At 33.2% G+C, this 13,027-nt stretch overlaps 1 protein-coding gene across 1 annotated transcript in view; it reads right to left on the reverse strand.

Moving 5' to 3' along the window:
• The window catches only part of LOC129002137 (BAI1-associated protein 3-like), a 268,228-nt gene that overhangs the window by 144,111 nt on the left and 111,090 nt on the right, over positions 1-13,027 (reverse strand). Inside the window, exon 5 of the mRNA XM_054429736.1 lies at positions 3,379-3,547. Within this exon, the coding sequence (XP_054285711.1) occupies positions 3,379-3,547 (169 nt within the window). The remainder of the gene's footprint in view (positions 1-3,378; positions 3,548-13,027) is intronic.

A 13,027-nucleotide genomic window follows, 5' to 3' on the forward strand; every position in this document is an offset into this window, starting at 1 on the left:
AAGTTATTGTAAATTATGTTATTTCCCCCATAAAAACCCCGTAAAATAACGGAAAATCGGATTTTCCCAAAAATGGCATGAACAATTTGGATAAAAATGTAGTATGTTATAGTCCTTAAATTCTGAACAAAATTGTACAAATCCCATTTCCGGATATGAGGTTGTTGACAAACTTATGGGAGAAAGTATGTGTCAGAATGCTGATACCGTTTATTTTACTAGTTGCTAGCCAAATACGCTTACGAGTAGACATTAAGTGGACTTTGTATCTTTTCAAAACCAAATCTATCTCTTTAATGCAAGTTTTGCCTTTTTTTGTGGATTATAGAGGGGGTTGACCAGGCAATGTGTAAAGGCAATCGTTTAGTAAAGTTGTTCGTCATGTGAGTTTTAGGATCTTACCTCTATGGTAAATAAAAAATAAAAAAACTAAGATGTGATCACTGTTAGGTGACTTTATAAACTTGTCCTCCAAAATTATTTATTAAAAACCAAAACGTTGTTCTTGCAATAAAGAAAGAATAAAAAACAATGTTATGTAACGGCCAATCCACGCTAACCCTTTTTTATTTAACTTTTCCTCTTCACAAAAGTGTCTGTCCATAAAAACTTCTCTGTGACATAACGAAACGTAACGAATATTGAATTTGTCAGTCTCGTTTCCTCTTTTACATATAAATTAAAAATATCTTTTACATTTTAATAAGTGACCCATACAAATTAAAACCTATAACTTGAAATTATAAAACTATTTGATCAGTTTAAAACTAATTTTCTCTAAACAATCTTCTAAAATATTTACCTTTTAGCAATATCTGTTAGGAAAACAAAGTCTTCAAGTACAACCTAGCTACCCATAAAATTGCTATAAATAAATTCAAAAACTTGATGTATAAGGTAGGAAAATTAACTTGAAATAGTTAATCACAATACCTGTAAATCTACATTGTCCAGGGATGCGTAGCGGAACATTTATTAAGTTTTTAACTTAATATATGCAAGTCTAATAAACCATTTAACATTTGAAGCAATATCAGCATAATTGGTTTATAGGTTATATCTAAGAAAAAAATTTTGTTTTATTACTCTGAGGTTATATACAATTAATTTTATCATTTCTTGAATTTTACTTTGAAATAAGGAGCTGTAGGATTAGTTTGTTTACGTTGTATCTTTGACTATTAATACAACTTCTGCATCCAATAGTCAATGGTTGTATCAAACCCCATTCTTTAAAATATTTTTATAAATATATAATAATGTTTTAATAAATATATAATAATAATAAACAATAATAAATTAATAAATAATATTTAATAATAATAATTGATTTTTGTTTACTTTGAAAATGGCCTTAGAGCCGAAACTAGTCAGTAAATATTTTAATAAATAATTTTACTTGGGTACTAAGTTTATTAATGTTTAATATTTATTATAAATAATAATATTTTAATATTTTTTAAATATTACAAATTTCATTTTTAATATTAGAAAAACGTTTCAGTAGATACAATATTTTTTCAGCTGTGAGTACCAAAAAAAGGGTTACGTTGGGAATTCCAACAGGGTATTGGAGTTGGCGAGGTAAGCAACCAATTTACAAAACGAACACCTTTTGCCTCGAGAGAGTTACCCAGGGATATCCTTAAGCATGTGAAACAAACATGTAATACCATAGGGATGTGAATAAAAGTTGGTCACAGAATTTGAGCATTGTTTTGTATAGAAGGTATTCCACTAGAAGATTTGTATTTATGAATGAGTTACAATAGTCAGTTTTCTAACGAAGCTTATGTTAATCTAAATTTCAAAGAAAAGTTTATAAATATTACAAATTTTATTCAATTTAATTATTTTTTATTTAATTTAAGTACATATATGTCCGGTATATATATTATATAGCCTATTTATTTAGATTAGTGGCATTACAATTGCAAGCTAAATACGTTGTATAACACTTAAAACAAAATGTATTTACACTTAGACTGATAAAAAGTATCCCAAAATACACATGAAGAATGAACCGATTAAACCTTAAATTCATAACTTTCTCATACTTACAATATTTATTAATTGTGTGTAAGTAAGTTTAACAAAGATGTATAATTAGATAGTATAAAATGAAGGAAAGGTTATGAATTTGTTGTACGTGTAAAGAACATCGATATAGACATGAACACTGAGCAAGTATTAGGTTAGTCCCATTTCATATATCACATACACCAATATAACTGTTTTATTGTACTATTTTATTTACTTTTCGTAAATGTGACAATATGTAGAAGAAAGAAATCTTATTTGAATGCTGTAATATAATCCCTCGCTGGCTAGGAAAAATGCAACAGTCTGCTCATCATTGTAAGTTTTTATTGTCCATTGATTGTAAACTATTTTGAAATCAAACTCTTCCCACATCAAAGTGCATTGTTATGTTCTGCTTTACTACAATAGAACACTGTTCTTATTAAAAATTACACAATTAGAGAGTTTTAACTAACTTTCTTTTATTTTACTACAGGGATTCCTTACTTGTGTTGTAACCGCATTGCAACACAAACTTTAAACTAACAAATTTAAAATTAAAGTTGATTAGACTTTTTATAGCAAACATTTTATTTATAAATTTGGAGTGGACTTGCAGGATTTTATTACATTAAGCATAATTGAATGTCAATAAAATATTTTGGAGATATAGCCTCTGGATTGTTATTTAACATGATTAAATCTAAGGCTTACCTTACGATCCAATTTATATTATAAATTGGATCGTAAGGCAAGCCTTAGATTTAATCATGTTCAATAAAATATGTACACCTTCAATAAGTACAAACGAGATATCGTCAAGTTTTGCTAATGGAGTAAATTATTCTTAGGATGATTCAGTTTACACAGCTTCATGAAATATGTACCCAAGTATGTGTTTGAAAACGTTTACAAAATTCATAATTTAAAAATGGCATTACTTAATGTACAAAAATGTTATTTACCGAACGCTTACATTTTTTTGTTTGATTTCAATCAGCCATCTGCCAAATCAACACCTTTTTTAATGTTTACACAGATAAAATAAATAAAATAGAAGCATTGAGAATGTTCCTTTTCCTCGCTATGGAGACCTACGATTATTAACTATTAAAATACTGCAAAAGGCTTTTAAGACCTGGAACAGGGTTCTAATTAAGAATACTATAACGGCTACACTCCTATCCAAATCTTCCATAACACGTCCCTTTGATTGCAACTGAATCAGATCAACACACTTAATATTGTAGATGGACAGACAAGCACGACCTAATTTTCATAATATGATAAAGAGAAAGTGAAATAACCGACTCAAATTACTTATGACAAACACTACTACGTATGACAGTTCATTACCTCCTTGGGGTGTGGGCGCAGGTCCGGGGGAGGTTTTATGCCCACTACATACTCAGGGGGAGGGGGTTGGTCCTCCCTGCTCTCCTGCATGGTCAACAACCTTCTGTTCTCCAGTTTCCACGAGATGGCTGTGTAGCTCTCGAAAAACGACCCGTCCGTCTCCTGGACCCTGGAAAGTGTATTGGGTTTAGTTCATACTAGGCCCCTTGCTATTTTTAATATTTATTAATGACTTACCTGGAAATGTATCGTCTAACCTTATCTTATATGCTGATGACACTACAGCAATAGTTAAATCAAATAATTTGCAAAATCTTAAACAAGAAATCAGTCTTTCTATTCTTAATTTATCTAATTGGTTTACAGCCAACGGGCTAAAACTTAATAATTCTAAAACACAGGTGATGTTATTTCAAACAATTCAGAATAGGCAAAACTCCACTGTTGAATTATCTTATGATAATAATATTTTATCCTTTACTGAAAATGCAAGATTTTTGGGTTTAGATATCGATAAGAATTTAACATGGAAAACACACATAAAAATGGTAGTTGGTAAATTAAATACGGCTTGCTTTCAAATGTATGTTTTGAGAAATGTAATAGATTTAAAAACTAGACTCACAGTGTACTATGCAATGTTCTTTTCTGTCTTGCAATACGGGATTGAATTATGGGGAGCAACTTCTTATTCTAAAGCAGTTTTCAAAATTCAGAAGAAATTTATAAGGATTTTATCATTTATGCCTAAAAGAACCTCATGCAGAGCTTTATTTGCTAAATTTGAGATATCAACTTTGCCTTCACTTTATATATTTAAAATTATGGTGAATTTTAAAATGAATTATCAAATGTACAATGATAAACAAATCAGTCATCCATATCTTACTTGCTCAAAAAATTTTCAATATCCAAGACATTGCCTTTGTTTATATGAAAGATCTCCTTATTATATGGGATTAAGGCTTTACAACAGTCTACCCAATAATTTCAAAGAAATTAACAGTATTTCAAAATTTAAAAATGATTTCAAACGATACCTTTTACAGAAAAATTATTATAATATTTCCGATTATTTAAATGATAAGTAAATATATTTTAGTTTAAGCTATGTGGATTTTAGTTTTGTTATGTAACTTAGTGTTTAAGATCTCTGACAATATCACCTGTTTCACCAGCTAACGCTGGATCTGTGAAATGTTTTTGTGATGATAAAGTAATATTTCATTTCATTTCATTTCATTTCTACTGTTTCCATCAAAAACTACTATAGTGTCATCCACATATCTAGAGTAAAATAGGATCTTCTTGCTGTATGGTTTTTTACCAGATAGGATGTGCTTATTTCCTATGTGGTTGAGATAAATTTCTGATATGATTCCTGATAACGGTGAGCCCATTGCTAGACCGTCAGGTTGTGAGTAAACCTTGTCATAAAAAGTGAAATAATTTTGCTCAAGGGTCAGATTTAACAAATTCATGAGTTCGTTTTTTGCTTCAGTACTTAATGTAGAATTATTTGCGAGATTGTTGTCAATAATATCCAAAGTTTCTTTGATAGGTACATTTGTATATAAGTTTACAATATCAAAGGACACCAATGTGTGATGACTTTTTACTTGCATAGGTTTTGTTTTTTCGATTAATTCTAGATTATTCTTCACACTGTGAATATGGCCAAAAGTGTAATTTTCTCTCAGAATTTTGTCAAGTTTTTTTGCCAATTTATATGATGGAGCTGACATAAAATTTACCAGGAGCCTTATCGGAATGTTCTCTTTATGTATTTTGGGCAAAGGTTAGGTGCTGACGGATTCATTATTTTTTGAGCTTTTATTTCATCTGGGCTTAGAAGAGTTTTGCTCTTATTAATAACATGATTTATTACGGTACTATATTTCACAGTAGGGACTTTTTCGATTTCTAAAATATTATTTGATAAGATAAAATTATTCACTTTCTCAATGTAGTCTTCTTTATAAAGTACCACGAGTGTGTTTCCTTTGTCTGCTTTAGTTCTAAGAGCATTGTTCTCATTAAGTTTAATCCTAATACTGTTAAGAGCCTTTTGTTCACCATTTTGTTTTATGGTTGTTGATGTGTTCTTTTTCTGCATAGTTTTAATTTTCTTATTTACTATGGCACGGAGGTAAGTTCTTTCATCAGAGTTAGGTATTAATTTGATGGCGGTTTCAGCAGAAATAAGTTCCTCAAAAATTCCCTTTTTATTGTTTTTTGAAAAATTGTATTTGTATTGAAATTTTTTTTAAACCATTTATTAAAAACTCACTATGGTTTGTTCAAAAAAACTTTCACTTGATGTGGTGCAGTACCGAAGTTATTAATCTCCCTTGGTTAAAATTTTTTTAGTTTTCGAAAATCAAATTTATTAATAGCATTATTTGTAAGCAACTTTTAATTTTAACATATTAATGACAGTTTGAAGAAACCACCTTTGTCCAAACAAAGGTTTCTTGTTTAAAAGATTACGTAGTCTCTAAACGATAATCGGTACATATATCTAGCAAACATTTGGAGGAAATGTGACGAAAAAACGCACATATCTGGGGTTTTGGACGTTTATAGTTTTACTTCCTAAGTAGGAAAAGTACTGATATCATTGTCGAAATGTAAGTAAGTAGAAACTAAAAGTGACACATTGGAAAAGCGAGTTTAGCTACAAGATGTAAGTTAAACCTCTGCTACGATCACATCGAAATCAGAAAGATCTTCCAAGATCGCAGCAACATCCACGATCACCCACTGCAGTAGTGATTTTTTACTTTGCACTTTACACAACTGTCCTTGAAGCGCCGTTAATGAGTGGAAACCTTTTTTGTAAGCTATTGGTGATGATGATTAAAAAATGTAAATTTCACAGCACTAATACAACACTGATTCACGATATTTTCCCCGGTTATAAAAATTTAAGAACAATCGTTGCACTTGCGATTAATCAAACCGGTTAAGTAAGGCACAACGTTTTAATCTCACTTGGTTTGGATGTGCTAACAAAACTTGATCGAAAATGGTTGCGGTATTTGTAAACAACTTTTAATGTAAACATATCAGTGACAGCTAGAAGTGAAAACTAATCCAAAAAGCTGATCGTTATTTCATAAAATGTACTATTACATTAGGACGAACATTAGGAGAAAACTTGACAAAAATCGAACAAAATTGGGTTTTTGATGGTTTGTTATTTTGTTTTCAAAGAAGCGAGGCCATGTTTTTATAGCCAAAGACACTCTCACCAATCCAGTAAATACAGAAAAATGATTAGAACCTTGATCGGTACACTAGCTTTCTAGGAGTAGGCCGCGTAAAATGACATTTTGGCATCACAGACGGAATGACAGAATGGACAAACAGACAGACAGACAGAAATTGAGATAAGACTCGTTTCGGCTTTCTTAGACTACGAAATGTAAAAATAACCAAAAACTGTATGATTCTAAGCAATGTACAGACAAAACTGTAATTTTATTTATATAGATTTTGCCACTGCACTGTAAGTGATTTGTTAAAAGCACATGTTACAATTCATTTATTTACATTTTGGTAAAACTTTCTTGGCTTGCTTACCATAAGACCAATGTTAAAAATATTAAAATTTCATAAAGTTGAAAAACTAATTTTCCCAGAACAGTGGCTAGCATGGTTATTTTAGCCTGAAACTAAGATATTCCAAACAGTTTAGAGGAAATCATAGGAGCCGATTTTGAAATCATTGTGGACAAACGTTACTCGTATTATAGTATAGATAGTGTTAAGGGGGCAATAAATCAAACTAATAAATATGGAACTGAAAAGCAGTTTAATAAACTTTTGTAAATGTTTACAAACCTTTTTACTCAGCTGAAACGTTTGTCATTAAATTCACATAGAGAACCAAAACCAAACCATATACTTTTCTTGGTAGCTTTCTTGAACAGTTCATTGAAAATGTTCTGGAAGTTTTTTGAATTGTAGATTTTGTCTACTACTCCCTTAAGATACTTCCGATGATCATCAATCATTTCCCCCTTACCTATAGCTTTATCAAATTGAGATAAATCAAAATCACTGGATGGTGTACTATCATCCCAGAAAAGATTACATTCAAACTTATCTTTTGATTTTTTTACTATCTGAAACTTGAATGCTCTCATCTTAATTTCAATTTTAAGTTTTTTAGTAGAAAAAATGTCTCTACCAGCCCAATTATTGCAGCAAGACACAAAATTAAATTTTCTTTCTTCTTTTGTTATAATGTTGAAGTGATCAAACACCAAATCTACCTCTTTCAATTCAATTTTTTTCAGGTAAAGCTTATTGTCTGAAATAGAAGAATACCACGCAAGATTACAATGTCCAATTGCTACAGTCCATTGTAAAACGCACCCACAAGTATAAGATGTTTTGTCTGTGTCTAATTTGTATTCAATGGAACCCCAGAAACTTTTCTGATAGTCAAAAACTCTCCATATGTTTCCTGCAACCTCTTCAAGAACAGTTCTCTCATCTTCATACTCTGCGGTCACCACTTGTAGAAACACAGCCAATGTTAACATTGGGAAAACTAACATGTCCATGTCTAGCTCGTCCTATGTTGAATAAAGATTTCATACATAAACACAATATTTCAGAGGACTATCCAACAGAAAACACTAATGTTAAATGAATGTTTTCTGCCTAACTGTGCCATATGTTTTAATGCTACACATCTGTGTAAATATTACATCACTTAGTTGATGTTGACTCTACTTCGAAGCACAGTTAAAATTTTTATGGATATTAATTTTTAGCGAATTTTCCTTATAATCTAGCCCCCAGACTGATTCCATTTTCATTTTGAGGTGCTCAAAGGCTAAAAACACCTTCCGTTCAAATTCACATGTATTATACAAGGTGGAGCGCGGGAAATTGCTATTTTGAGTTGCAGGTGGTTGGCAGCACTGTTAGTCAAAAAGAGGCGGAAGTGGGCGATGATTGTTGTGACTGACCGGAAGTTTGTCTTCAGCTCATTTTGAGTTGCCATCATGGAGTGGACACGTGAGGAGCGTTCATTTTGTGTTGAAGCATATTTTTCAAATAACTACTCGATAATTGCAGTGCAACGTGCTTTCCGTTTGCGTTTCGCTGTTTCCCCACGCGGACGTGTTCCTGGACGGCAATCAGTTGTGAATTGGGTGAATGCATTCAGGACAGCAGGGAATGTGTCATCTGTACGAAGAGGACCTGCGAGGAGTGTTACAACACCACAAAATATCGAACGAGTTAGAGCAGCAGTATTGCAATCTCCGAAACGCTCTGCTCGGAAGCAAGCACTTGCTCTTGGCATTTCAAGGCGTTCTCTCCACCGGATTCTCCATAGTGAACTGCATTTCCACCCATATAAAATGTGTGTGGTCCAACAATTGTCAGCACGGGATTATTTGACACGACGAACATCTTGTGAAGACATGCTTGCAACCATACCTCGTGACGCAATTGTGTTCTTTTCTGATGAGGCACATTTTCATCTCAGTGGGTGTGTAAACAAGCAAAACATGCGGTACTGGAGTGACACAAACCCCAGAGAAGTTCATCAGAGACCTCTGCATTCGGACCGCGTCACTGTGTGGTGCGCCTTATCACGAGTAGGCATCATTGGCCCTTACTTTTTTCCGGCAACTGTGAATGCCGAACGTTACCTAACTATGCTGCAGGATTTTTTCCATCCAGCACTTGAGGCAATGCAATTAGAGGATACATGGTTTCAACAAGATGGTGCCACTGCACATACAGCGAGAGTTACCATTGATCTTTTGAGGCAAATGTTTCCTGAACGGCTCATCTCTCGCAATGGTGATCTGAACTGGCCGGCACGCTCACCAGACTTTCCATGCGATTTTTTCCTTTGGGGTTACCTGAAGTCCAAGGTGTATTGCAACCGTCCCAAAACCCTGGAAGACCTAAGGAACAATATTGCTGCTGAGATTGCCAGAATACCAGTCGACATGCTTGAAAAAGGGCATGAGAACTTCAGAAAACGTATACAGCAGTGTGTGGATTGGGAAGGTCAACATTTGCCAGATATAATATTTAAAACAAAATAATTTGTAAATTCCATTACTGTTCAATGTAAGTGAAATATAAAATTAAGTTTCTACATGTTCATAATTTTTTTATTCCACTCCCAAATAAGCAAATTACCGCGCTCCACCCTGTATTTGTTTATTTATACAGGGTTAGTAAAAAGTGTGGAGACCCCCTGTTATTTTTTTAACGGCCCATACTAGAAAAACTAAACTCGGCACACCTTTATGACATGTTATGAAGTACTTTTTGGGCACAACCGTCACTTGGTGTACATCCCCAAAATGGGGGATTTTGGGGGAAACTCAAAAATTTCAAACAAAAAGACCCATCGAGTGACCCCTCATTTTGAAGGTCCTGGTAAAATAAAACCAACAACGCAAACTAGAGGTCTTTATCTCAATCCAGTAAAAAATGGCACCCAATTGAAATTCTCAGAAGTTCAATTTAACTTACAGCTTTCCAAGTCTGGGGACCTGCTGTAAATTTTGTAGCGGCTAACACTAGGAAAACTAAACTCTACACACCTTTTTGGCATGTTATAAAGTACTTTTTAAGCCTAATAGGCACTTGCTTACCAAACCCAAAATGGGGGATTTTGGGGGAAACTCAAAAGTTTTAAATGATAAGCCCCATCGAGTGACCCCTCATTTTGAAGGTCCTGGTAAACGAAAACTAACAACGCAAACTAGAGGTTTCTATCTCAATCCATTAAAAAAATGGAAGCTGATTGAAATCTTTAGAAATTGGAAATCGCATGCAATTTTACATTCAATTAGCTGCCATATTTTACTGTGTTAAGATAGAGACCTATAGTTTGCGTTGTTACCTTTCTTTTATTAAGACCTTCAAAATGAGGGGTCACTCGATGGGGCTTATCATTTAAAATTTTTGAGTTTCCCCAAATATCCCCAATTTGGGTTTGGGAACTTATGAGAATTTCAATTGGCTGCCATTTTTTACTGAACTGAGATAGAGACCTTTAGTTTGCGTTGTTAATTTTCTTTTACCAGGACCTTCAAAATGAGGGGTCACTCGATGGGTGTTTGTATTTGAAATTTTTTAGTTTCCCGCAAAATCCCCTATTTTGGGGATGAACCAAGTGGAGGTTATGCCCAAAAAGTACTTCATAACATGCCAAAATGGTGTGACGAGTTTAGTTTTTCTAGTATGGGCCGTTAAAAAAATAACAGGGGGTCTCCACACTTTTTACTAACCCTGTATACATACACTAGCTGTTTGCCCGTTCTACGTACGGGAATCTAGTAGTAAGTTAAAACCTTATATTCAGAACAGGAGTTGGTTTGCATATTAAGTGTGCATTTTTCCAGATATGATGGCAAAACTATAACTGTTTAGGAATACATATAAACCTTCTCAAATACAATATCTGACAGTTCCAAAGCCAAAACTAATGCTTCGCAATTAAATGTCACCCGATCGTGTTAGTCCATATTTTATATCAAACGATGAAAGGAATTGCTTTACAGTATAGATCTATGAGGCATAGCCCCTAAAGTAGGCCTGTAATTTAAAGTTACTTTTCACACTGGTTAAAAGTAGTTAAAACACTACCTCAACCTCACTATTGCACACTTTATTCGGGTCGAAATTGTTATTAACAATGGTGCTCTTGTCTTTTCCACGAAAAATAAGGACATTAATGCGTTACCAACAGACATACACACATAAATACAGAATTGAGTCCACACAGCATTTTTTAGTCCAGACAGAAAACGCTAAAAATTATACAGTAAGACATCAATAAAATTTAATAAGCAATAAGGTGCAGTGTTTATAAATAAATAGTGAAAATGAAAATAGTGATATGTTTGTATGTAAAAATTATTCTTACTGCTACCACCGGTACTAAGGAAAAGTAGCAGTACCAAAAACCAACGTTTACATTTGAGAAAAGAACTGTAGTACTTACGACTAATTCAAACTGTCCTTCTAATCAAACTGTATTATAGGTGTTAATTAATCTGTTGGCAAATATACAAATAAATAAATACACAGGCCACAAAACATGTAACATGTAACATTAACAATGTAAAGCTTTAAAAACTTACTATGGTTTGCTAAAAACACTTTCACTTGATGTGGTGCAGTACCAAAGTTATTAATCTCCTTTGGTTTAAATTTTTTTTAAGTTTTCGAAAATCAAAGTTATTTCCCATTAATAGCATTATTTGTAAGCAGCTTTTAATGTTAACATATTAATGGTAGTTTGAAGAAACCACCTTTATCCAAACAAAGGTTTCTCATTTAAAAGATTACGTAATCTCTAAACGATAATCGGTAGGTACATATATCTAGCAAACATTCGGAGGAAATGTGACAAAAAACGCACAAATCTGGGGTTTTGTACGTTTGTAGTTTTATTTGTATTTCCTAAGTAGGAAAAGTACCGATACCGTTGTCGAAATGTAAGTAAGTAGAAACCAAAAGTGACACATTGGAAAAGCGAGTTTAGCTACATCTGTTAAGTTAAACCTCCGTTACGGTACGATCACAGCGAAATCAGACAGATCTTCCAAGATCGCAGCAACATCCACGATCACCCACTGCAGTTGTGATTTTTTACTTTGCACTTTACACAACTTGTCCTTGAAGCGCCGTCAATGAGTAAAAACCTTTGTAAGCTACGGTATTGGTGCCGATGATTAAAAAAATGTAAGTTTCCTTGCACTAATACAACACTGATTCACGGTATTTTCCCCGGTTATCCAAACTCAAGAACAATCGTTGCACTTGCGATTAATTAAACAGGTTAAGTAAGGCACGACGTTTTTAATCTCACTTGGTTTGGATGTCCTGACTAAACTTGATCGGAAATGGTTGCGGTATTTGTAAACAACTATTACTGTAAACATATCAGTGACAGCTAGAAGTGAGAACTAATCCAAACAGCTGATCGTTATTTCATAAAATGTAATAGTAAACATTGGGAGAAAATTTGACAGAAATCGAACAAGATTGGGTTTTTGGTGGTTCGTTATTTTGTTTTCAAAGAAGCGAGGCCATGTTTTTATAGCCAAAGACACTCTCACCAATCCAGTAAATACAGAAAAACGATTAGAACCTTGATCGGTACTCTAGTTTTCTAGGAGTAGGCCGCGTAAAATGACATTTTGGCGTTACAGATGCAGTCACAGAATGGACAAACAGACAGACATACAGACAGAAATTGAGATAAGACTCGTTTCGGCTTTCTTAGGCTATGAAACGTAAAAATAACCAAAAACTGCATGGTTCTAAGCAATGTACAGACAAAACTGTAATTTTATTTATATAGATAAATGTAATAGAGCCTCGATAACAAGTATCGTAGGAATTAACGAATAAAACTTGTTATCAAGGTTAACAACACCCCTGATCGTCTCTTATACCTTGGAGAGTGTATTGTGTTTAGTTTATATAAATATATTAGAACCTCGATAACAAGTCTCGCGGTGTAATCAAAAAAGACTTGTTATCAAGGTTAAAGACCCACACCCGTCTCTTAAACTCTGAAAAGTGTATTAGTATCCTTTGTATAAATTTAATAGAGCCTAGATAATAAGTCTCATAGGGATGATAAAAATAC

Source organism: Macrosteles quadrilineatus, unplaced genomic scaffold, assembly GCF_028750875.1.
Source record: "Macrosteles quadrilineatus isolate MER2022 unplaced genomic scaffold, UCM_ALF_1.0 Scaffold_9__3_contigs__length_116548681, whole genome shotgun sequence".
In the NCBI taxonomy this organism is placed as follows: domain Eukaryota; kingdom Metazoa; phylum Arthropoda; class Insecta; order Hemiptera; family Cicadellidae; genus Macrosteles; species Macrosteles quadrilineatus.